Below are 27436 nucleotides of genomic sequence, written 5' to 3' on the forward strand. Positions count from 1 at the left end.
TATTTTGTTGTCCCCTTTTGTTATTGTTATTGTTATTGTTTAGTGGTGAGAACTGTTGTGGGTCAGCTGAAGGTCAAATGGAGGTTGTTGAAGTCTGCATGATGTGTACTCAGAGTGACACGTCATCGTTTCAACAGACAGACAGACATAACACACAGAGAGATACAGCGAGGCAATCCGCACTGAGTGCAAAAAGCAGACGTGCACAGAAAAGTGAAGACGTTGTCAAACAGAGAGACAAGTGAGAGACGCAAACATGGGGTAGATGTGTACAATATCAGACAGCTCATAAGACGAAAATACTGTACCAACCCACCGCACCCACCTTTCCCTGAAAACTCTTTGAGCCTCAAGTGAGCAAACAGGTGCAAAACACACAAACATCTCAGGATGTCAAGCCTAATCACGTTTCAGTATGCATGTTTGTCCGTAAAATCWAAAAATGAGGCTTAATGAATATACCTCCTATGGTTAGAGCCCAGGAAGAGCCCTGACCGTGTGCTAAAACAAGCTCTAGACCCTAAACATTAACATAAGTTAAGTCAAAAAACTTGCTTCCTAGGAATCCCCTACAGTGGACTGCTGTCCACTGTAGGGGAAGTCAAGAGCGGGAAGTCAAGAGCATTTTGCACACAACCTCGGCACTCCAAAGCACTCGGCGAGCTCCTGATACCCCCGCAGGGTAAACCCTGTCCGCTAACACCAAGACACGGAGCACTCGGAAAGTTGTACAACATCATCTAAGTGAGCTAACACTTTCTTTTGACACCATGGGATTTCTTGTGGTGAAATTGAAGTGTATATTTTCAGCTGCAACTTCTTGCGGGCCAAAGGTCATAGAAAACAGGCATTTGTTGTTTGCTACATTTCTTAGAGTCAAAGGTCCATAAAAACGTCACTTTTCTATTTCGGTCATATCTAGCCAGCCTTAAAAGTGGATACAAATCAAGTGTTTTTGTGTGCAGTTCGCAGGGATCATAAATAGGGCAAGAACTCGATTGCAACAGACTCTTTATTTAGTGTTGTCCACCCTTTTACATGARCAGCTGCAAATCAAATGGGATGCACCGGATTTTTCTGATGGTGACAAATCATAGACCCACAATATCTACCCCCTGTTGCCTGGGGCCGCTCTTGGGCTGTCATTTAATTAGGTATATAATTATACTTTTTATTTACTGGGTCTCTCAATAAAGTTTAATCAACGGCAGCACGTCTTACAGTATTGTGGGGGTGACATCTCGACCAAGCCTCTCTGTCTCTCTCTATGACACATTTCTGAGTCMTAGTGAATCCTTTTTTGAGTGGGTCCTGCCCTCAATCAGAGGTATTAAAACAGTATCAAGCGAAAATCATCCTGCCAGTCGTCGCGTATCAATCATAACGTTTCGACTCATAACTGAATCGCGTGCGCTCCTCTTTTTTTGTACCATTTTCAAAAATCCTTCAAAATTAAATCGGGGCAGCTGAAGGTGTAGCTAAGCGACAGGACATAGAAAGTCAAGCAGAACAAGAGGGCAGCAAAAAAAAGTGCATCACTTCCTTACCTGAGCGCAGCTGTTTGATTCGCCCGTTACTTGCGTTGGGGTCTATGGGCAGGAAGTCCTTGAACCAGGTGATTTCTGGATCGGGGTTGCCGCTGGCAGCGCAAAGCATGGTGGCCGTCCGTGTGCGCTCCACCACTTTGAGCTGGGGACCCATGTCTATGTTGGGGAATCCTGTCGGGAGCAAGTCCTCTGTAGAGGGGACAAAGGAAAGAGTCATGGTTATTAATATTGGTTAAATGAATTGACTCGATACATCGCTAATGCAGTAGCACTACTGTATAGTGAGTCTAAGTAAGAGTACCAAATGGCTATCGTTGATCAACACTCTTAGGTAGTTGGTTAAAGCAATAAATGTCCTGCTTTAATGTGACTAATTCAAAATGGAGGCTGTGTTCCATGCCAGTCACAAGAGGGATCACTGTACCCATTCTAACACAGCTTAATGAGCATTCCCTCTACTTACACATAGGGAAGAGAATAGCATGAAGGTTATTTCAAAATAAAACAACAATACTTCCTTAAATATCATGATTGTATAACCTGATGACAGATCAGCACCCGAACTGTATCCTCTAATATGCTTTATCACGGGCCTAAAGGACAGTGGCCATTCACGCTTCACCGAATATCACCGAATATCCTAATCTGAACAACGGCAGACAGCTACACCTCTAGAGTTTGAGAGTACGCTCGGCGCAGAGACAGATCAACTCCGATAAACCAATAGAGCACATTCGGCATCATAATTGATAAACCCACAAAACGACACTCCTCTGAGGCCCAAGAAGTCCCGGCCTTACTTACCAGGGGACGGGAGACACTGGAAACCGGCTCCCGAGGAGGGAAAAAGCAAACCTGACCGGCAAATGTTTTGTAATCCCAGAAACATCTGCCTCCTACTTCCTCATTCTAAATGGGTATATTGGGCTGAGCCAATCTGAGGAGACGCGGCAACCCACACAAACACAGCTGACCAATTAGAATACAGAATACCCAGCCTGAATTTCAAGTATCTGTGAGTGAGTATTCAAACAAATATAAACAACACCAAGCCCAAACCAACCACACTCCAGGACACAACAACACTCAAGGCTACAATTAGAGAAGTGCCTTGTCTATCACCACTGGTCTTTCCATAAACAAACACGAGTAATGCTAGTCAAAGCGCACTTTCGAACAGGGAGGGAACACATACAGCACTAGCAGGCTAATTAGCCATTCAGTTGTTGTACACTGTGGCAATTTAGCAATTACTGTAGTACTTGGTCATGCACGCTGAACCAATTTAGCGCTATCAAGCAACGAGGGGCTAGTTAGAGGTTCATAACTAGCAGTGCATTTAATGCTAAGTGTTATTAGAATGGGGGAATCTCCCATTGTTGCTAGTCTTCTGGACATGGGCTCTGGAGCGTCTTCATGCCTGACCTCTACTCAGAAGAGCTGAGTTGTGACTCACGGTTGGGCATTGAGAACCTGGGACTACCCCCTGCGGTGTAATATGCATCAGACGCCTCCGGCTACTGAGCCAGCTGCGAAGGAAAAACACCGCCAACCTTACAGCAGAGGTAATCTTTTATCTTCAGAGTACGGACAATGACCTCACATGCCAGGCATCATGACGGGCATGTCGACTCCTGGAGACCGCTTGATTGAGGAAATAAGGCCAGTCGGTTTAGTTTGAGTCACGGAGAGAAGAGTGGTACAAGCAGGGGTAAGCAGCTCTCCGGGGAGAATAAGAGAGAGAGAGATTATCTGAGAGGAAGAGAGAGAATGAGAGAAAAAGTGAGGTTCGAGAGAAAGAGAGCGAAGATACGTGAGAAACAGACAGAGAGAGAAAGCATGAGCGAGAGGCCTCTAAAGTAGGCCCCCTCACAGACTTCCAAGCACGGGTACTGACACCAGCAGAGCAGACTAAATATTTCAGTATTTGGTTCAAAAGAATGAGAGGCATTTGTGCTGTTTTAGGCTCCATGCCGAATCCTCTCCATCGATTATTAACGAAAGCTGATGTATGATCTCTTTGTACTGCGGTTCCCCTGAGGGCCGAAGGCTGCAGCGAGCCTGTATTTCATCCCACACTTGAAGACGTGACAGAGCTGTGTGAGTCTCCCTTACTCTCTCTCTCTACTAGTCCCTCTGTGACATCAACGTACTATGTGTCAGACGCGTTAAGAGTTGTGGGACTACGCCACCCCCTCCGGTTATACTGGCAGGACAGACCTGTGTTTTCCCCCACAAGAGGCAGGCTATGCTGTCCCACTTCTCCAGGAGGCTCTCGGAGATGGGTGACGTTGAGCATCCATCCACGCTTTACATCCCGTTAAGTTCGCCCCCTCAACGGCCTGGAAGTGGGAGAGCAACTCCTCTAACCACATCTAGTAGTAAACGAAGCCGCGAGAACATATGATGAGTAATTTGGTTTGAGTATAATTCAATTGGGCGAGTGATGCAGGGTTCAGTGCAGAGATGTCTAGAGGAGCTCGGAGTGGCGGAGGATGGGTAAAGGAACGGACGAGCAGTCGGACAACAAAAAGTGCTGGAGTGGAGGAATCGCAGAGCAATTACACTATCATTACCCGCCGTTCCCAGATCGAAGACAGCAGCCTAAATATCCCCCTTGGTAAATACCATGCGGAAGAGATTAGCTTCCCCAGGAATGGTGTTGGATACAATCTCCCCTGCCGATAGAACCTGCCATGCAGGAATAAATAAATCACTGTTTAAAAAAAGAATGTTAGTTCAGGGTCAGCCAGCCTGAGAGAGGGAAAAGAAAAGACAGAAAGACAGAGAGAGAGAGGGAGAGCAGACAATGACGAGAGTTGATTGTACCCAGAGTTTCCCCGAGGGCGCCCTAGGACTGGCATCGATTATATTTGTGTATGACTGGTGTTCTCCGCAATGACAACTCTCCGGAACAAATCAAATCAGCCCTGCTGCGACCCGATCGGTCAGTTGCAAAGACATTGTTTAATTCGCCAGAAGGGTGTCCGAACGCTCATCGCTCGTCATCATGCGTTCGTCAGTCACGCTGCGACTGGATTTTTACACAGGTAGCAAGTACACCCCCGCCTGGGTCAGCTCCGCAGTCCTGCCATTGCCTGTTTATGTTTTAGGGCTACGGCTAATGCATTAACCCCCACACCTATCCTTAAATGGAGATATTTCAAATGAACCTTATCCATTACACTAAAAATATCTCCGATCACTCAGCGGTTACATTGGCGTTCGCAGGAGAGGGGGGACCTTGAAAGCATACTTTACCCAGCATGCAAACCAGTTGTCGCCCCCATAGTTGTAGAGGGCTTTTGTTTACTGTCGCTTTTAGAAAACACGTGTCCCATTGATGCTTGAAATTGGCAGTGCCTTGCAATTACGTGTTGGTGCTCTTGCAGAGGAATTGGTATCTGGGCAGCTTAGTCTGACCCTGGCCATCCTCAGAGGCTGTGCGTCTGAAAGTGGTGTCATTATGACGATCACAATGTTGGATTACATATGTTATCTACGCCATCCAACAGCTGGCTGAGGACCCACAAAGTGGCGGCGCAAAGCAGGGACGGTGCTCATTATCCGTAATTGTCTTTAATTGTGCTGCGCTCTTTAACGTTATTACGCAAGAGACAGGTGCAAAGCCTTTAATCTGATAGGTAAGCTTAGCAACCGCATGATGACACTACATCTGTGGACTCTCGCCTGCTGTCATGTCCCCTTTCTCGTTTCCTGCGAGCTACGGCCCACATGAGATGGTCATCTTGAGATGGAGTTTTTACACCCACATAAATCCCGTTACTAAGGTTAAAATCATTCCACTTCTCCTGACCTGGACTTGTGAATCAGAGCAGACAGGTGTAAAATGCAACTTGATAGAGTAGCTATTGAAGCAAATGATGTCACCCTTTCTGATAGGCTGGCATCAAAACTCCATCTAGTACCATCCCGAAAGGGGTTGGGGAAAAAAACACTTTCCCAGCACAGCCAGGGACTGCAGCAAATGCCATCGGTGAACCTCCATCCCCCGCACTTATTACTCATATTATTATTTTCACTTACCGAAATGATTTAATTTCATCAGTGGCATAATCAGGTTAACTGATTACCCCTCGCCACAGCCAGCAATGGGGCTTTAGAAAAGGCTGTACATTAATATCACGGAGAGGGACTTGTGGAGGGGAGAGGTAGGAGAGGGATGAGTGTTGGGCTGCAAGAGACACACACACACCCACAGAGAGAGGAGAGAGAGGGAGGAGGAGGAGAGAGAGAGAGAGAGAGAGAGAGAGAGAGAGAGAGAGAGAGAGAGAGAGAGAGAGAAGAGAGAGAGAGAGAGAGAGAGAGAGAGAGAGAGAGAGAGAGAGAGAAGAGAGAGAGAGAGAGAGAGAGAGAGAGAGAGAGAGAGAGGAGAGAAGAGGAGGAGAGAGATGAGAGAGAGAGAGAGAGAGAGAGAGAGAGAGGGAGGAGAAGAGAGAGGAGAAGAGAGAGAGTAGGAGAATGAGAGAGATCAGAGGAGAGAGAAAAGAGGTTGAAGAAAAGGAGGAAAGGAATGTGGTGAAGAAGAGTGTGATTAGAAAAAGAATGTCGTGTTCCTAAGATTATCCATTAGCCTTTGAAGAGGTGTGAACAATACTTAGTCCCAGCTGTTCGGACTCCGGAGATGGACAACTGAAGATCAACACAAGAGGAAAAGATTGACAGAGTGTGAGTTCAAAGAGCGATCTTAATCAGGCTAGCTAAGTTCAAATGTGTTAGTTAGCTTACTAACTAGCGCCAACTGTTTACGGGTGGTAACCATAGCAACAAGGCCACTGAAGCAGGCTAGGGAGAAGGGTCCATCTGCAGACCGCATTTACTACATGCCGTGCCCACTGCCATTGAAGCTGCTAGCTAGCTAGGACACCGGCACACAGTCCTTTAGACTTGATTATTGACAATCTTGACAATCTTGATTATTATTATTTTAATTATATTGCAAATGAATAACTTAATTTCCAAGGTACGCTGTGGCAATATGTACTTTGTTACATAATGCCAATAAAGCAATTTGAATTTAATGTAATTAAATTTAGAAAGAGAGAAAGAAAGGGGAAAGCGGGATACCTAGTCAGTTGTACAACTGAATGCCTTCAACTGAAATGTGCCTTCCGCATTTAACCCAACCCCTCTGAATCAGAGAAGTACTGGGGGCTCCCGTAATCGACATCAACGTCTTCGGCGCCCGGGGAACAGTGGAGAGAGAGAGAGAGAGCGAGAGACGGTCGGCTGGTGAGGCTGAAGATTGTTTGTGGGGGAAAGGTAGGGGGATGGCGGAAGCGGGCCCAGTGGGAAGCCAGGTCTTTCAGGGGGTCCTGGGTAATGTCATTTTTGGCTGCGCCTGTGTCAGCATGGACCGCCACAAGGGGAGAGAAGCAGCATAGGACAACGAATCACGGCCTCTTCGTCGTGCTCCCCTTCGGACTCCAATCTCAGGTAGATAATGGGTATTATGCAGCATGCGCTCAACCTCTCCTTCCCAGTGCACTGCATTTTCACAGTCTGCATGCTCTGAGAGGTGACCGGCACCTATTGGTATTCTTCACGCTTACCGCGGGACCACGAGCGGAATTTACATCCAAATCTCAAAACGGAGAAAAGGGTTTGGAGCCGCTCCAGATTGCAGTTGAACGTGTTTGCCGGGTCAGCTTTTTGAACATAACGGTTGCAGGGGTGACCCAGTGTGTCTGTTTGAGCAGAGCGGTTTACGCTTCCATTCTGATGGACTGTCTGTGGCCTCAGCGGCTTCTCAACTCCTGTGCTCGTCAATTAAACAGTTCCCTCACTGCGAAGATAACTTTCCTCTGGCATATGAAGCGGTGCTGTGAGTGTTCCACAGACACTGTCCAGATCCCTGTAAACCCAGCGTACAACCTTATTAGGCCGCACTTGTAAAGCTATCATCGCAACTGGCCAAACTGCAAGTAGCCTTTGCCACAAGCAGTGTGTTCCAACCACTGGAACGGCAGCCCAGTAGCAGTTTTTTCCCCCCCGAGAGCCACGTCCAATAACAACCACAGCTATAGCCTCTGGGGCTACACATTTGTCACGTCTGAAGCCTAAATGTGGACTTGTTTCAGTGAATGCTATTGGGTGCCGGAGAAGTGAGAATCCAGGAAAACAGGGTGGACTAAAGTGCCAAAGGTCTTCACATTTCCCTACTTTGAACTCTCATCGCACTTCCCCTTTCTCCCAACAACCTCAATTGAACTGAACTTTATAGCCCATACAGCACTTTGAGATACAGCACTACAGCCTGACCACCAGTACTGACAGCCTTCACCAGTACTGACAGTGTCAAAGGCTCCTCAGGGCCAGAGGCTACGTTCAGCAGCTTCCGCACTTCACAGCTGAGTCCAACACAGGCCGCCCCTCTCCCTACCTCAGCAAAAGACAAGAGAGAAGTAATTGCCCGGGACAGCTCCGACCCATCTCCCGCCTGTGAGGTGGCAGCACCAAATTTGAGAGAGAAAAAAAGCTCTAGTCCGTTTCAGCCAGTGACGTAGTGAAGTTTGGCCCAGCGCGCCAGCTCGCCCGGGTTCCTGCGTGGCCCAGGGTCAACTCCAGAGATGAGGCCCGGCCATGAGAAGAAATGCCTGTCCTCCGAGAGACAGCGCCGACCAGTCAAGTTGCATTCGGCAGGGGGCACCTCACGGCATGGGCTTTCATTTGCATTACACACCGCAATGCTGCAGTTTTGCCAATTAAACAACCGCCTTTTCGATTAGTAGGCCAAATACACATAACTATTTACTGCAAAATTGGCCTTATTACCTATAGCTGTGTTTCAAGGGGTAGAATTTCAATTCAATTGTTGACACATCCCCCCCCAGTCAATAACAAATGCTTTAAACAGTCTAAAACACACAAAAGGAATTCCAAATAATGCCTGTTCGTTCTCCACACAACAATGCAAGCTTGGAGGCACACGGCCAGCGAGGCTGCATGAGAAGACTTAATTCACCTGAAAGAGAGAGGCCTTTTCAGAGAGCCCCTCTCTCTAAGCCCATTCTGCAGCCGGAGCCAAAACAACCATGATTTTGAGCTTCGAGCTTTGAGCTCCCCGCTGAACCTCTCCAACGACAGCAAAAGACAGCAGAGGCCTGTATCCCCAGATCAACCCAACCACACACAGCGCAATCAGCTGAACGGTTTTGAAACCCAAAATGAGTCAGATGATAATTGTGAAGGATTGGGGGGTGACATTGGCCACATTTCCCTCTAGGGAACTATGCAACTAAGCATCTAATAACAGGGTGGGAGGCAATAGGGATGTCATGGGGAGTGGACCCTTGCTCGGTAGGAGCGGTTGAATAAATAAATTGTTGAAAAACACGACGAGCGTGAGAGGATGTGCACAGAATGACAAAAAGCCAGAGGGAAAGAGAGGACATTCCCTTTGCGATAGTGACAGGACACAGGAGGGGATATGTATGTGGCTGCCCCTTCCTTTTAAAAGCAAAGAAGCCAGGCTTCAATTTCAACATCATTTCCTGGGAAGACCGGTCCTCGAAGGAAGAATTGGCCACAGCGGTTTAACTTTCACTCAGTCAACAGTGCACATGCCAGAAACAACAACGAAGTAAATTCCCCCCAAAAATAGGACAAGGACAGAAAAACAAACCCTGCCCTGAACTCCCACACTTACAGTAAACGACCCAATATAACTTGTTCGGAGGCGACCAAAAACCCAACAGAAGTCAACATTGCTTTTAATTACCACCACCCACACCGTGCTAATTTAGCATCCAGCGGCTCTGTAAAAAAAGACGCTTCTGTTCCGTTCAGTCCGCTCATCTCCTGATGCGGATGAGCGTTGGTTAGTGCTGGACAAGTATCTCGGTGCGAAGTTGATGAAGAGGGAGCAGAGGGAGAGGGGAGAAAAGGCAAACAGCGCACTCGGGGAACAGATGTTCATTTTGCATGGTCCAGTGCCAACGGCAGTGCCTGGCGGAGGGAGCGGGTGCCAGCCGAGGAAGAGGAAGAGGCCGGGCGGGCAGGGCTAGAGCAACAGTGAGTTGCGTGCGGCATGCCCTTTAAGGCAGAGGATGCAGAGGCTTCTTTAAATATTAACAGCTGCTACTATGAAGCCAGTCAGGCTGAGTCAGCGCTCCAGAACAGAAGCTCTGTAATCAAGGAAAAGCTGTCCGGATAGCATCTCCGTTCCTTTCTCCGTTACTCTCTTTTCTCTTACTCACTCTCTCTCTCTTTTGTGTTTCTTTCTCCCTTTCTCTCATTCTATGTTCCTTCCAGAGATATAGTGTCTGGAACAGCGGATATAGTATATTTCATGGCAGAGCAGGTAGGATATAGTATATTTCATGGCAGAGCAGGTAGGATATAGTATATTTCATGGCAGAACAAGTAGGATACAGTATATTTCATGGCAGAGCAAGTAGGATATAGTATATTTCATGGCAGAGCAGGTAGAATACAGTATATTTCATGGCAGAGCAAGTAGGATACAGTATATTTCATGGCAGAGCAAGTAGGATGCAGTATATTTCATGGCAGAGCAAGTAGGATATGGTATATTTCATGGCAGAGCAGGTAGGAATAAGCGCTTCCCGTGGCTTGTTGTATTGTGCAATAATGCAGTTGTTATGTAAGCCTTTATGGGAATTCTCAGAGCGGGGTAAATGAGGGTGAAATACTGAGATCATCAAGGAGATATCGAAACCCGTCCCTTCTCCCACTCCCCTCCACACATCATGTGCAGCGAAACGGCATCCTGTGTGGGAACTGAAGGCCTATCTGTTCTGCCAGAACTTGGCAGTTGGTGTGACCTCTGTGTTGTACAGCATCAGTCACCTGGGTAGTGGCTCGTGTCTATTCTTGAGGATGGTGACCCATGCCGCCTCCCCCAGCTCCTCGTTATTCATTCACAACCATCACGACCACTGTCATTGTTGGCAGTTCAATGGTGAGACATTTCTGGCTGCCGACGGTCTGTGGACCGACTAAGGTCCACTGTCACCCAGGAGCCAGTGTCCGAATCAACTCCCTCCTACCCACGGTTCTGGCCAACTACTCTAATATTGGCAACATCGTCACGCACGTTGGTTGCAACGACCTTCACTTTAGGTGATCTAAGGAACTGAGGGAAGACTACAAAATAATTTATAAACACCCTCGTTAGCACAGGGAAGAAAATAATGATGTCTGACCCTCTCCCGTGCTATCGAAGGGGTTCGGGAACGTTTCAGTCGCCTCGTGGCCCTAAACGAGTACCTAAAATAAAATAACAACCTAACCACAGGGGTTCCAGGTTCATCTCCAGCAACTATAACTAACCTAATTTATGTTCCTCTAACTACCCTGAATACATCTGTCAATCTGACAGCTATTGTCGGCAGTAATCATTAGCCTATGGACCTGAATTGCACTGTTAGCACTGAGTCTGTTTGCCCTAGTAGGAAGCCCACTGTGGGCAGATCACCCTGTACTATCAGCTCAAATGTAAATATCACTGTCATGTCTACCTCCGATAAGCTTCCCAGGAAAGCACCAAAAACAAACAAGCAACCCTGAAAAGGGCTAAAAATAGCCCACATTAACTTCTTAAGGCTGGGGGCAGTATTGAGTAGCTTGGATGAATAAGGTGCCCAGAGTAAACTGCCTGCTACTCAGGCCCAGTTGCTAATATATGCATATTATTAGTAGACTTAGATAGAAAACCCTCTGAAGTTTCTAAAACTGTTTGAATGATGTCTGTGAGTATAACACAACTCGTATGGCAGGCAAAAACCTGAGAAAAAATCCAACCAGGAAGTGGGAAATCTGAGGTTTGTAGTTTTTCAACTCATTGCCTATCGAATATACAGTGGGATATTGGTCATATTGCACTTCCTAAGGCTTCCAATAGATGACAACAGTCTTTAGAACCTTGTTTGATGCTTCTACTGTGAAGGAGGGGGGAATGAGGGCTCTTTGAGTCAGGGGTCTGGCAGAGTGCCATGAGCTGACCACGCGCGTTCACGTGCTCACTTAGATCATTCATTTGATGATACAGTGGTAGCAACACATGGTTATAACATCTATAGAAGAGACAGGAATGCCAATGGGGGAGGTGTTGCTGTATACATTCGGAATCACGTTCCTGTAATGCTTAGAGAGGATCTCATGTCAAATGCTGTTGAAGTATAATATGGCTACAGGTTCACCTGCCTCACCTAAAGCCGATTCTTGTGGGAAGTTTCTATAGACCACCAAGTGCTAACAGCCAGTATCTGGATTATATGTGTGAAATGGTTGATATAAGGTGAAATCATGTGACTAAAGACAAATAAACTGTACTAGGATGATACTAAAAAGCTTTGGAGTACCTTAAATTAAATTTTGGGCCAAAAGGAGAACCCGGCTCCATCCTTCTTTGAATCAGATGGCTAAGTAAGAACCACTGCAACCCTTAACAAAGAGCTGCAATCAGTTTTGGAATGGGGGGCTAGTAATAAGCGTATCCTAAATATATAAAACTAAAGGCATTATATTTGGGACAAATCATTTACTAAACCCTCATCTAAATCTAGTAATGAAAAATGTGGCAAATTAGCAAGTTGAGGAGACTAATCTGCTTGGTGTAACCCTAGATTGTAAACTGGTTTTAAATATGCAAAGAGGGCTAATATCAAGAACACGCATGTCAATCTCTCCAGGCTCAATAGTAGAGGAGAGATTGACTGCATCACCGCTTGTCTTTGTGAGAGGTATTGATGTGTTGTTTTGTTTCTGCTTGGACCCCAGGAAGAGTAGTGGCTGCCTTGGCAGCAGCTAATGGGGAGCCTAATACAGAAAAAGCACAATTAATGTGCTGGGCCCTCTGAGGGGCCGTCACTGAGCCCCGTTTCCATGGGAACCACCCTTATCCGCCACTTTCCTTTTCCTTTCAGAGCAGGTTTCGTGTAACAGTACAGTCTATCCGCTTGGTCACCTCCAGATATGGATGGGGAGAAAAACGAGATGACGGGCAAAGAGGGAGATACTCAGCTTAAGAAGGGTTAAAAAAGAGAGCACTGAACTGAAGAGAGAAAAACAGAAGGTTTGCTCTCAACTCAGAGAGTCACAGGGGCAATCAAACAATTGAGCACTTATCCCCTTGTAAAACCAATCCCGGGGACACTGATCTTTCAATTTAGCCCGGATCGTCGAGTTGCAGCCGACACAGGATCCATTTAGCCAAACTTTACACCAAGTAATAAGCCAATCAGGTCCACTGAGTTGGCCAAACCATTCTCTATCTTTTTTTTTATCCCAGCCCCGTCCCCACAGGAGGCCTTTTGCCTCTTGCCAGGCCGTCATTGTAAATAACAATTTATTCTTAATTGACTTGCCTGGTTAAATAAAGGTACATTCCAGTCTCCCAGGCACTTTCTGAGGGGGGCTGGAGAGAGATGGAGCTGGAGGGTTGTCGGGCTTGGCGTACAAATTCAGCCCAGGCACTCAGTGAGGATGAGAGGGGGAGGATGGGCTGGGTGAGAGATGGACAGAGGGACGTCTTCTCTGCTGAGCAGTGCGAGATGACGTCAGTAAAAAGGGGCCACCAATGACCTCATAAAACCAACACATYATGAAAAGAATAGACAGGTATAATATGACCAAACACCCGTAGTACAAGAGCTAAACAACCCCTTTCAAACTATTAGTATGACTCGAAACGCACAACAAAACGACATAGCTCTATCACAACACAAATGGGACGTAAACATAGGGAAATACAATTTCCCGTTTGGATAACACTCTCGGCTGATAGTGCCGTGTGCGCAAATAGAGCCACGCGCGGCAAAGCCCCATAGCAGATTGTGCTAGATCTTAACAGTGCTAAACAAATGTGTAATGCAGCAGTGGAGCAGCTGAGAGAGAGAGGGAGGTGAGGCAGTGGGAATGGGAATTGGCTTGGAGATAATACAGCGGGCAAATATAGTTGGGCGGGTGTTAATGCCGGCTCACTGCAGACTTAATCAAATGAGGTCTGCTAGGGTTGCCTCCATTGTGATGGAGGCCCCTCTCTCTTTCTCTCTCATCTTTCTTGTGTCTCTTTCTTTTTTCTTTTTTTCTTCTCTCTCTTTCTCGGGTTATTTTGATCCCCCCCTCCTCTTGTTCATCCGCCTGTTAGTCGGTTTCTCTATATCTGTCTCCCCATCTTTCTTTCATCTTGCACGCTTTATCACTGTTCTGTTCATTCTCTCTCTCTCTCTCTGCCTATTTATTGATGGTCTGTTCCTCCTCATTTTCCCTCTCTCCCCTCTACATCTCCCCCTCTCTGCCTGCTCAGTGTATGTGGACTTGGGGGAGAGCTAAGGTGAGATCAGCAGGTGGATCAGAGGAGGAGGGAGAAGAGGGAGAAGAGGAGGAGGGGGTAGATCTGCACCATATTTGACAGTGTCTTATTAAGACTCAATGCCCACCTGCTCCACGCACACAAGCACACGCGCAGACCTGCACATACACACACACACGGACACACACACACACGGACACACACACACACCCACACACACACACACAGACACACACAGACACACACGGACACACACACACACACACACACACACACACACACACACACACACACACACACACACACACACACACACACACACACACACACACACACACACACACACACACACGGAGACACACACCTCTCCTTTTAGCACCCTCTGCTTTTCCATCCCTTTACCTCCCCCTTTTCTCTTTCTTATCTCTTCATCTTTCCTGTATCTCTTTCTACACCTTCTGAATATGTCACTTGGTAGCAGGAAATACATTTAGTTCCATGACAGAATTCAAAAGTAATTTTGGACTGACCAATGTAGATATTTTCAAATACATGCAACTTAAAAGTTACATATCACAACATGTCGATTTGAGATATTTTGGACATCAGAGCAACCTTGAGGGAATCTTATTTGAGTCAGAAAAGGATGTTCATACGATAAGGTATACAAAACCTTTAGAGAACATATCCAACTGACTATCTCTTCGAAAAAAATATAAACTATTGGAACCAAGACTTCAAAATAACTGATGTTGGCAGTTTTATTCACATTTATTTAACTAGGCAAGTCAGTTAAGAACAAATTCTTATTTACAATGACGGCCTACCCTGTCCAAACCCGGATAGCGCTGGGCCAATTGTGCGCCGCCCTATGGGACTCCCAATCACGGCCGGATGTGATACAGCCTGGAATTGAACCAGGATGTCTGTAGTGACGCCTCAAGCACTGAGATACAGTGCCTTTGACCACTGCGCCACTCGGGAGCCCAAAGTTGGAGCATAACTAACGAAATTACAGTTTACAAAAATGTACGCTTAATCCAGTATAAACTAATGTATAGAATTTATTATAGAAGAGACAAAATTCACAAATTCTACAGCACAACGGCAGAGTCATGTCTTAAGTGTAAAACTAATAATGACTCAATAATCCGTGCTTTCTGGGAATGCTATAAAGTCCTGAAGTCGTGGGCAGAGCTAGAAAGTTAGCTGTCAGAAGCATTACAATGTGAACTTAATTTTAATCCGTCTGTCTGCATATTTCAAGACCCGATGGGTTGGACGATTCTCTTCTCATCACTCATCTTGAAAACATTTATACAAAAAACGTGGAAATCAATCAATTCGCCATCATTAACACAATGGACAAATCAAATGATTTCTGATTTAAATATTGAAAGTGTCTTGACTATGGAGAGAAACAAAATGGTGCAGTGTCAGGCCACGTGGTGGAAAGTGATGGGGTGTGTGCTAGTGGGTCTGGGTAGGTGTGATGTAGTTGATGTATGTATGATGTTGCTGTTTGTATGTGAATATTTTGTGTTGTTTATTAAAAAAAATGCTATAAAATCGTTAAAAAAAATGTCGCTCCCTCCTCCTTTCGCTACTTCTCTACTATTACGACGTGCTTTCTGTCACATTTGATTCACAGGTTTTAACAAACATGAAAGTGATACGAAACAAAGACTATCTCTGAGACAATTAGCTTTTCATGTAAGTAATGATATAACAACGACACAAGTGTAGATCATTGAAGTGGGAACTGTACATTAAATAAAACACATTATCACTCTATCTTTCCCTCACCCCAGTTGAGAGGTCAATTGTAAACTTGTCTCGTTGTTAAATCTGTCCCAGCCAATCGGGGGTTTCTTTTTCACTGGTGGCCTTATTTAACTGGCCAATTAGGCTCCTGATTCAGTCTGTTGTTGGGGTGTGGTGACCTCTGCCCTGCCCAGCACGACACAATTACCCATGAGCCACAGAAGCACGACGGAGTCGGAGAGCAGCCAAGGAGCCGGCCAAACCAAGATAATGGAGAGATGCATCATGCATGAACACACATACTGTATACACGCGCACACACACACACACACACACACACACACTGTGACATGCATCACACACAAATATACTGCACACAAACACACTTATAAATTCAGAGTCACGGATGGAGAGTTTACTGAAGGAGAACAGGAACAGGGGATCAATGGACAGGGAGAAAGAGTGGGAGAATTTAGCAGAGGAGAAATGTCACACACACAAACACTCAAATACAATTTGATTTGAATTTGATTTGTTCTCTATTAAGAGAGGGGTCCTGGGTATTGCTCACGTCCTCAGCCGGCCAATAGAGAAGGACTTGCTGATTGTACATGAAGAACCATTTAACCCTGCTTCTCTATGTCTCTATGGCTACTCCAATGGGTTACCTAATAGGGAACAGCAGGAAAAAGATAGTGAATGCCTGCTTCCCAAATGGCACCCTATTCCCTATGTAGTGCAGTGCACTATATTGGGAATTGGGTGCCATTTGGGACGTATCGAATATGCAGTGGGCAGGTGGGTGGTTGGGGTCTGGAAGTCAATACTTATCAATTCATGTATCCCTCGCACTTAGTGTCCTCCCTGCCTGTCCCAGACCCACCCATTGTCACCTTCCTGGCTAGCTACAAGTGTCTCCCTGACACCTTCCCAGCTATGTAGGGTCACATGCACACTCACGTATCATTTTGGGGTTTTTGTTTATTCGGCAGGGACAACGTACGACAGAACATACGTCTCAGAGTCTGAGAACGGAGGTGTACGTTGCACCAGTTTTAGCTGACAATCTCATTTACATCTGCAGTCCCTGGACATGGGGAACATATAAACAAGAAAACGTTTWAAAAAAACTGAGATCAGGACGTACAGGCACACACATACACACACGCACACGGGGACACACACACGTGCACGGACACACACACCCGACAGCGATACACACATGCACATGCACGTACCCACACACGCTTTATTTGACTATACCTGTGGGGATCAAACTATTTATTCCCATTCCAAATCCTATTTCAACCCTAACCCTTTACCTAACTCTAACCTAAACCCCTAACCCTAACTCCTAACCCTAATTCTAACCCTAACTTCAACTCTAAACCTAACCCTAAAATAACATTGGTCCTTGTGGGGACTGGCGAAAATGTTCCCCACGTGTCCAAATTTGACTTGTTCACTCTCCTTGTGAGGGAATTCTGATCCCCCCCCCCCACCAAGGATAGGACAAAACAAAAAAACACACTATTTCTCAGGCCCTGTGTTGTGTAAGCGCCCCTCCGGCTCCCTGAATGCGCATGTGAATGCACTTTTTCTTTCCAGCTGCACTCGGGCTTTCCGGAGAATACAGCGGGAATGATCATCAGCCACGCTCCGTTCACTCCATCATTCACGGGCGCGGCTTTAAAGACACGTCGCTCGCTAATACCCTGCCAACCCCCGGGGCCGGCCGTCAACCACTGCAGCTACTGCACTGAACTGCCTCGACCGGTAGAGAGAAGGAGAGAAGAAGAGAGAGAGAGAGGGAGAGAGAGCAGAGAGCACGATAGAGAGAGAGAGAGAGAGAGAGAGGAGAAGAGAAGAGAGAGAGAAGAGAGAGGGAGAGAGAGAGAGAGAGAGAGATGAGAGAGAGCAGAGAGAGAGAGAGAGAGAGAGAGACGAGAAGAGAGAAGAGAGAGAGAGAGAGAGAGAGAGAGAGAGAGAGAGAGAGAGAGAGAGAGAGAAGAGAGAGAGAGAGAGAGAGAGAGAGAGAGAGAGAGACGGGAGAGAGAGATAGAGAGAGAGAGGGAGGGGAGAGAGAGAGAGAAGAGAGGAAGAGAGGAGAGGGAGAGAGAGAGGGAAGGAGAGAAGAGAGAGAGAGAGGAGAGAGAGAGAGAGAGAGGAGAGAGAGAGGGCGAGAGAGAAAATACAAGAGAGAGAGGAGAGAGAGAGAGAAAATACAGAGAGAGAGAAGAAATCAGAGAGAGAGAGGAGAACAGAGGAGAGGAGGAGAATACAGAGAGACGAGAGAGAGAGAGAGAGAGAGTTATACAGAGAGAGAAGAGAGAAGGAGAAATACACGAGAGAGAGAGAAGAGAATAAGGAGACAGAGGGAGGGAAATGTGGAAGGACGTCCTAAGGCTTGGCCTGGAGCCAAAAGCCCTCCCTCCCTCTCCGCTCTCTCTTTTTATTTTAATCTTGGTGCCCAGCAGCGTTTGGGGCTGAAGCTATTTGGGGGGGTTGATTGGGTCCTGTTTGTGGCCCACAGTGGCTTTACTTTGCTCACAGCAAACTACCAGGGGAGGGCTGGGCAGCAGTGGTGAAGTTGGAGGTTTGTCTGCAAACCCCATTCGTTCTCTCCCTCCGCCGACTCCTCTCTCTCCACTCTCGGCCAAATCAGAGGCGAGGATGGAGTGGGGCCGATACGATTTAGAGCACGGGGCGACTCATAGGATAGCACACCCGGCCAGGGCAGCGGTTAGGGAGCGGGGTTATACCTGACGCAGAGCCCTGCTTTCTACATGGCACCCTATTCCCTACGTAGTGCCCTGTAGGGATCTGGTCAAAAGTATTGCACTCGGGCCCTGATCAAAAATAGCGCATTACATTGGGAATAGGATGCCGTTTGGGACGTAGCCAGGCTTTTTCGTTTCGAACGATGACTGGAGGCAAAGGGAGCCCACTTTCATTTGCCAGGCCAGAGGATGTCAGCGCAATTTGCCCCGAGACTTGAGTTGAGCCAGAGGTGATATTAAAATAGCTGTGTGGACACGGGGGTTGTGATAAAAGTGGGACGTAAAAACCCCAGTGTGTGCGCGTGTGCATGCGTGTCAGCGCGTGCGTTTGTGTGTAACTGTGTGTGTTGGCGGAATCCAATTAAATCGGCATGGGCAGTGAGTCGCAGAACAAACACCACTTCCTGGTACCTCCAGGAAAGCAGCCAATTAGCAGGCTGCCTGATCAAACGAGCCTGGTGGCCTCGCCCCGCCCGCGCTACACCACTCTACTCACTAACGAGCTCACTCAGCTAGTAGTGTCACAGAGAGAGAGGGGGGGGGGGGGAAGGAGGAATGAAAATGAATGACAGATGGGAGAAAGAAACAGAGAGAGAAATACAACAGAAAGAAAGAAACAGAGAGAGAGCGGACCCAATAGAGTGAAAAAGCCTGGGAAATAGGCAACTATATAGCTTCAAAATCCCAGCACTTGTGTTTGAGTTGTCCTAGAGAGTGAGAGAGGCAGAAAGGAGAGGGAGAAAGTGAGCATGGCAGAGAAGAGAGGCCTCGGTCAGGGCTACAGGGGAGTTTATCCAGGCACACTACAGGAGGAGAGGAGAGGTTGGGATTAGTTCCACCTTGGGAGGCAATGAGGATGAAAAAGATGGGAAAGCGAGAGGAGGAGGAGGACGAGAGAGAGACGGGGAGAACGAGTGTGTGTTTCTCCCTCTGTGTGTGTGTGTCTCTCTATGTGTGTGTGCGTGTGCGTGTGCGTGTGTGTGTGTGTGTGTGTGCGTGTGCGTGTGCGTATGCGTACTTGCGTGTGTGTGAAACAGAGGGGCGGGACAAAGTGCCATGCCGGGCCAAAGCCAGGGTTAACAGGCAGAGAACGAAAGAATGTGAGAGGGATAGAGAGAGAGAGAGCAGAGAGAGAGGTCCACAGCCAGTAAAAACAGGATAGACAAGAAATCAAATAAAAGAAGAGAGGTGACCCATAGAGAGAGAAATAGAGAGGCGTGACAACAGAGGGTGAGAAACAGTGAGCAAAATACAGAGGAAGGAAATACAGAACGCAGATGGGAAGGAAGAGAAGAAGAGAGAGAGAGGAATGAAAAGGAAACAGAGAGGATACAGAGGATACAAGGATACAGAAAGGAAAGAAATTGCAGGTGTCTATAGTCTTCCCAAGGACTCCCAGAGGACTGGGTGCAAAAGGCAGATGGCCCTGTATCTTAGGCATTCAGCTCACTGTTCTACTGTAGGGCAGCGGCCAGGAGGTGTCACACGCCTAAACGCACCCCTGCCAGACTCGGGACAGCGCAGGAACACGGCTAGAGACAGGACACCGCTTCTCAATACTAATGCTGAATAGAGCAGCCTGATCACTAGAAATAGACTTCGATTTCGGATGTTTGAAAAGGTCCTGAAAAAGTCGATACATGCCTTCCTCTGAGGATACAAGAAGAATACTACTGCTGGCCGCGAACTCATGATGCTCGGAGTCGAAGTGCGCTGTGCTCCAGCAGTTCACAACGCTCTAACAAGCCGAGAGAATACTAAGAGTACTGACGACGCCTAATGGTAATGGGGCGTCATGTTTTCGTTTTTTTGGTTTTAAGCCTTTCCCAAACCATAGCCCTAAACGTAATCACTCGGAATGAATGCCTGAACTGTTAACCTTTGAATTGTTTAGCCCTGTAATGACGCGGAATTAACCCTGTGACCACGCGGAATTAGTACGTCGGAAATAGATGTTCAACGTCGAATTTCGAAGGGAAACTATGAGATCTTGTTGAAATAGAAGAGCACAGAGACGGGAGTTGTAGATACTGTGTGTGATGTTGTGTGGTGTTGTGGTGCTGTGTGTGTGTGTGTGTGTGTGGTTGTGTGGGTGTGGTGTGTGTGTGTGGTGTGTGTGTGGTGTGTGTGTGTGTGTGTGTGTGTGTGTGTGTGTGTGTGTGTGTGTGTGTGTGTGTGGGTGTGTGTGTGTATGTGAGGAGGGAGGGTGTGGTTTGTTGTGTTTGTTCACTAGCACCATGTCCCTTGCCTCATGTCCTACATCTCCAAGTCTTTATCCAACATCCCCTGACCCCTGACCTCTATAACCCATTGTTCTCTCTCTCCTATTCACTGTTACCCCTTTTCTCTTACACAGTATACAGTGTACTCTATCCCCTGTCCCTTATACCTTGTCCATTCTCTCTCTCCCCTAAGCTTTTGTCCAAAATCCCCTCTCCCTCCACTTCCCTCTCCCCTCTCCCCGTCCCCTCTCTCTCACCCAGTCCCAGCCTACTAGGCTGATAAACCTGTACGAGGCAATGCCTCGACACAGATGGAGAGAGGGGGGAGGCTTATCCTCTCTCCTCCACCCCCAACAGCCTCCACCCTACAGCCCCACCCACCCCCTTCCACCCTCCAGCCCTATGCCTGGAAAGAGAGAGCCCGGTCTCTGCCTGCCTGAGGGGCCTGTGTTGTGTGGCTGTGTGACGGTGCACGGCCACCTGGGCCCTGCCCCAAAGCCTGGATTGCCATGTAAGACTGTGGCTGCCGACAATAACCCCGGATCCTGGGCCCTGGTCCAGTCAGCACAGGAGAGGAGCTTCACGACTGCACCACCACAAGCTACTGCCAGCTCTACGGCTCAGCCCAAGCCCCAGTCACAGCCACAACCGGGGCAGATGGCAGCAGTGGAGGAGACAGAGAGGGGGAGAGGGAGGGAGAACGAAAGAGAGAGAGAGACAGCGAGAGAAGGAGAGYGAGGGAGTGTGTATGTGTGTATGCTTGCTTGTGTGCATGTGTATGTGTGAGAGAGAGAGAGAGAGAGAGATGAAGAGAGAGAGAAATAGCGAGCGAGAGAATGGAGCGAGAGAACAGACAGTAAAGCTCTTGTCCCTGTCCAAGTGTGACGTAAAGCCAATACAGTAGTGCCAGAATGGACAAACAGGATGAGCCACAACATGGGAGGCAGTGAGGCCGCAAAGCATGACGGGACAACAAGAGTGACTGGGACATTAATATATGCCCGAGTATTACCTTGAACATTCATCAACCTAAATCAAATCGAATCTAATTTTATTTGTCACATGCGCAAGAATATAACAGGTGTAGACCTTACTGTGAAATGCTTACTTATAAGCCCTAAACCAACAATGCAGTGGGGGACTGGAAACAAATCCACACCGTGCGGGTACTACATACTGTTTGGCACCAATCGTAAGGTGGCTCTTTCCATTTGAAAGATTGTGGCCAATAYAAGGACCACRGTTCCTGTKTTCGGTAAGACTTTATTTGGATAGTCCATCTGTAGATGCTCTACAGACTATCAGTAACAATTCAATGAACTATCTACTAACCCTAACCCTAGCCCTGAACTCTAACCCTTATTCTAAACCTAACCTTAACCATAACCTTAGAAAGCAGTTAATTTGAACTATCCAAATAAAGTGGGTTTTCTTTACCAATCACCAATCCCTCCCCCTCTCACTCCCCTCCCTTCTCATCAGTGTACACAGCAGAGAGAGAGAGAGAGAGAATGACTTAATCCTGTGCTAGTCAGTTGACACTCTTGTCTCAGGGAACTCCTGCAGCATGAGTGTGCTATTTACACCACCKCATGTCTATGTCCCAAATGGCACCCTATTCCCTATATAGTGCACTACTTTTGACCAGGGCCCATAGGGCTCTCGTCAAAATAAGTGCACTATGAAGGGACTTGTGTGCCATTTGGGATACAACGCGTCTCACACATCTGTCTGCTACCTCCCTCTAAGATCCCGTGTGTCCCTGTGTGACCTATCACAAGCCTTTCTTCAGGCCCTCTCTCTAGACCAATCAGAGGGCTTTCTTCAGACCCTCTATCCAGGCAATGATCCCTGTTAGCACCCCGTCTGCTGCTATTGGGATACAGAAGCTGAACATTCCTCTCTGAATGGAGAGTTGATTAGTTGCAATGCAGAATGACGCTTGATAGATATCACCCACAATAGACCAGGAAGTGCACCTAGTGACTTTCAGCTTTCCTCATGTCCTAGTAGGTTTTAGCCATACAGGGGTAAAACATTTAAACCAACATAGGGTTATAGGGAGCTAGAAAGAGCTAGAAAGAGCTACAAAATAATAATACAAAATAAATAAGCTAACACTATCTACGCAGGAAGCTATCTGAGAATATTGGTGTGACAGGAAGATAATATTATCAGACTATTGGACCATGGGTCCCATTGGTCCATGGCCAATGACCTCATCATTAGTCGCCGCCGAGTGACTCACCTCTGATGATGGACAGCTTGGCATTGACGTTGACCTCGCCCTCGCTGTTCTCCGCCACGCACTCGTAGATATTCTCATCCCGCGGCGCTCGTAGAGGCTGGATCCGAAGCACGGCTCCGGCGCCCTCATCGAACTCGATAGTCTTTGTCAGAGAGAAATGGTATAACGTTAGAGCTATCTGTATCTGAGATAAAGACAACCTAACTATACTTCTAGAATAAGGCTCAACCACTCCAGGTATAGCGCCTAGGGACCCCTTCATTTCACATATACAGTACCAGTCAAAAGTATGGACTTTTGGGTTTTCTTTATTTTTCTACATTGTACAATAATAGTTAAGACGTCAACACTATGAAATAAGACATATGTATTCATGTAGTAACCAAAAAAGTGAAAATATATTTTAGATTTGATATTCTTCAAAGTAGCCACCCTTTGCTTTGCACACTCTTGGAATTCTCTCAACCAACTTCATGAGTTCTGAAATATAATATGATCTGATTAACAATATCGGCAGGCTAATCTTATAGCCAATGTGCTGTGATAATGTATTAGGCCTACTGCCCAAAACTCATTCATACAAAACTCTTTATGTGAGGTTAATGTAAAAAATCTGAGCAGTAGATCTTGGCTTGCTTTTTGACTGYGAAAGTGATCTTGACTCAGAAAAGGTTGAGGACCACTGCTTTAAGACATGAAGGTCAGGCAATGCGGAACATTTTAGAGAACTTTGAACGTTTCTTCAAGTGCAGTNATGAAGCGCTATGATGAAACTGGCTCTCATGAGGACCGCCACAGGAAAGGAAGACCCAGAGTTACCTCTGCTGCAGAGTAACAGACACATCTCAACATCAACTGTTCAGAGGAGACTGTGTGAATCAGGCCTTCATGGTCGAATTGCTGCAAAGAAATAATAATAAGAGACTTGTTTGGGCCAAGAAACAYGAGTAATGGACATTAGACCGGTGGAAATYTGTCCTTTGGTCTGATGAGTCCATATTTKAGATTTTTGGTTCCAACCACYATGTCTTTGTGAGACGCAGAGTAGGGGGACAGATAATCTCCGCATGTGTGGTTCCCACCGTGAAGCATGGAGGAGGAGGTGTGATGATGTGGGGGTGCTTTGCTGGTGGCACTGTCAGTGATTTATTTAGAATTCAAGGCACACTTAACCAGCATGGCTACCACARCATTCTGCAGTGATACGCCATCCCAYCTGGCTTGCGCTTAGTGGGACTATAATCTGTTTTTCAACCGGACAACGACCCAACACACCTCCAGGCTGTGTAAGTGCTATTTGACTAAGAAGGAGAGCGATGGAGTGCTGCATCAGATGACCTGGTCTCCACAATCACCCAACCTCAACCCAATTGAGATGGTTTGGGATGAGTTGGAACGCAGAGTGAAGGAAAAGCAGCCAACAAGTGCTCAGCATATGTGGGAACTCCTTCAAGACTATTGGAAAAGCATTCCACTTTTTTTGGTTACTACTTGATTCCATATTCCGTGTTATTTCATAGTTTTGATGTCTTAACTATTATTCTACAATGTAGAAAGTAGTAAAACATGAGGAAAAATCCTTGAATGAGAAGGTGTGTCTAAACTTTTGACTGGTACTCTATATATTTTTTTGCTGCAAAGCTTCAAAATATGAGCCAGGACATCACTATGCTAGTCCAGTGGCAAAGTCTTAAGAAAAGGTAACCATAGGCTGAGGTTTGCTTTTAGGCTAAGGTATTTAAATGTTCAAAGCCGTACATTAAGAGAATTATGATAAGATATAAGTACCTTTTTTAAAACACATACACTCATTCTCAGCCATGTTTACTAATAATCAGAACATAACTGTCCGAGTGTGCTCATATTGCACTCTTATGTTGCACTGTATTGTACTCTCTTATGTTGCACATGTATTTACTCATATTTGCACTGTATTGTACTCTATGTTGCACTTTATTGTACTCATATGTTGCACTGTATTGTACTCTATTGCACTATTGTATCATATGTTGCACTGTATTGTACTCTATGTACACTACGCATGTCATTTCATCGTTATATAAGGGAGAGAACGAACACATTGGATCGATACGGGTGACCGTGTGCAGTGACGTGCTGCTGTGCTTTTTGTCAGCCGAAGGAAAGGTTTCGGCGTCGAGCCACGATAACTCTCAAACCCACCACACTAATGAGGAACAGTAACTGTGACTGAGTGCACATCCCAGTCAATATCAAAGCGTAAAGCTGCTGGAGGGGGAACGCAACGATTTCTGACCTCCTTCGTAAAATGACTGTTTAAAAGAAAAGAAACAGCCATAATTTGACCCAGAGCTCAATCGCTGGCTAAATACCCTTGGGTTTGGGTTTGTCTTTAGTACGCGGCGGAAGGAGAACGCAAAATGCAAAAACAGCACGGGTTGGACTGCTTTTGCCCTCCATGATGATATTTCACTGGCTTATTTATCCATTTTTTGTCATGCTCCTCTTCGTGCCAGGGTTCCATCTTCTCCCCCTCGTCTCTCCTTCCCAGCACGCGTGTGTGTGTTCTTCCACTGCTGGCAGAATTGTATGACACTTCTCTCATTCCCTTCTTCTTCATTGTGCTCCACTTCATGCCAGGGTTCCATCTTCTCACCTTCTTCTCTCCTTCCCAGTGAGCTGGCAGCATTGTTAATATGAGTGTGTGTGTGTGTGTGTTCACTGAGAGAGTGTGTGCATGTGTATGTTTGTGTGTGTGTGCGTGTGTGTACATTGTCGGCGCGAGGAGCGAGTTTTAATGAAGGAAACACTGAGCATCAATCACGACTTCAGAGCCGGCATCTGGGCTCACGCAGGGACACACAACAAACAAACATCAGAAATAATGCAACGCGAGCATAGGGGAATGTAGACCCGGCAGCCGCCACTACTAACGTTTCATTCAGCTAGTCATTCAAGTGCAAGAGGACAAGTAGAGTGTATTGGCACCGTGCAAAGTCATGTCACTCAACATGCGCTGGTGTCCTACAATTGATGCCTGGTTAAATGCAAACCCTTGTCTGTCATGGCAACTAATTGTGAGGTAGTTTGTGTGCTAGTACAAGGAAATCGGAAGGGAACGATCTACCGAGGTAACCTTGGTTGAAACAGAAAAGTGATACATCCGTGTCAMGTGAATCAATAGACGTGTTGCTCAGTTGGTAAGAGCACTCGCAACGCCAGGGTCGAGGGTTCAATTCCCGCTGGGGCCGCATATACCAAAATGTGTGCACTCACTGTACTGTAAGTTGCTTTGGAAAAAACTTGGTATAGACTACGTGTATTCATATAGGGTGGGGTTATTCATAATGCCATACCCTCTCCACAGCAGTATGGGGCAGTGTAAGGTTACAGGACTTCAATGTCTCACCTCAATGCGTTGGGAGTTGACCTTCTTCCCCTTCTTGTTCCAGCTCACCCGAGGCTTGGGATCTCCCGTCGCCTGGCACACGAACGAGACCACGCCCCCGGATACACCGATCTGGTCGACGGGAACTTTAGTGAACCTTGGTGGCGCTGGAGACAGAGAGACAGAGAGAGAGAGAGTGAGAGAGAAGAAGAAGGCATTCAAACAGATTTAAGAGAACAAAGTGATGCAACAGCAAGCTCCAGTGAAGATAACCCAATTCATTACGGGKCCAGTTGTAGCTGCAAATGAAGGTAATTACATTTCGAAAAGCTCGTGTGCACACACTTTCATTGTACGAGARGATAATAAAGTCTTGAGTGGCCTTTGGAATTCCTCATATCGTCCGCTGTATAATGTCACGGTTAGACACACCCACTCCATGTGCTGCAGAGAGAGCCTATGGAAAACTGCAGTCTGCAGACGGGAGAGGCGAGGGGAATCATGGGGATTGGATGTATAGAGAGCCRGTGGAAGGAAGGGAAGCGAGCGGCCGTGCATCAACGCAGAGGTAATTACACTACAGACAATGCACACCCCGACACGCTGACGCCAACATGAATAATTTAACGGAGCAATGAATAATAAAGCGCCCGCAGAGCAGCTTCTGTCTTGATTTTATGCCCCCCCCCCCCCCCCCCCGCCCCCCCCATACATAAACGCACACACGCACACACACGTCGCTCACAGAGAGCCCATCCAAAACCCACACACGTCCCTCACTGGCCGAGCCAGACTCGCACACGCAAACGCCAACCGAAGAAAGGGATGGCGGGATAAGAGGATGACGAACATCCATGCCAGGAAGGCTGCGTGCGTTCGTTGTTGGGCATTCCAATCGGCTGTGGGGGCTGACAGGAGCTTTAGGCAAGATAGGAGAAGTGAGAGAAGTCGTTTGTTCTGCATTACAAATCAACTTAACGCCTTGCTTTCCAGGTTTCTGAAGTTTTTATTTTTATTTTTTTAAACCTAACATCCCTCATCTTCACTGAAAAACTCTAATCAACATTAACATGTTCGCCATCTTCCTAATATTCTCTGATATTACCAGACTTGCCCGGGAGGACGGCGCTACTTTTGAGTTTCTTAGCTCGTTTTCTGGCGGGTCAGATCTCACAACAACAAGCCGGGTAGGAAACTCTCTGGGGGAACT

At 46.8% G+C, this 27436-nt stretch overlaps 1 protein-coding gene across 1 annotated transcript in view; it reads right to left on the minus strand.

Annotated features, from left to right (window-relative positions):
* Positions 1–27436, minus strand: part of LOC111975548 (receptor-type tyrosine-protein phosphatase S-like) — a 268179-nt gene that overhangs the window by 110082 nt on the left and 130661 nt on the right. The window contains 3 exon segments of the mRNA XM_070447461.1: positions 1548–1736; positions 22860–23001; positions 26248–26393. Of these exon segments, the coding sequence (XP_070303562.1) occupies positions 1548–1736; positions 22860–23001; positions 26248–26393 (477 nt within the window).

Source organism: Salvelinus sp. IW2-2015, linkage group LG16, assembly GCF_002910315.2.
Source record: "Salvelinus sp. IW2-2015 linkage group LG16, ASM291031v2, whole genome shotgun sequence".
Lineage (NCBI taxonomy): Eukaryota > Metazoa > Chordata > Actinopteri > Salmoniformes > Salmonidae > Salvelinus > Salvelinus sp. IW2-2015.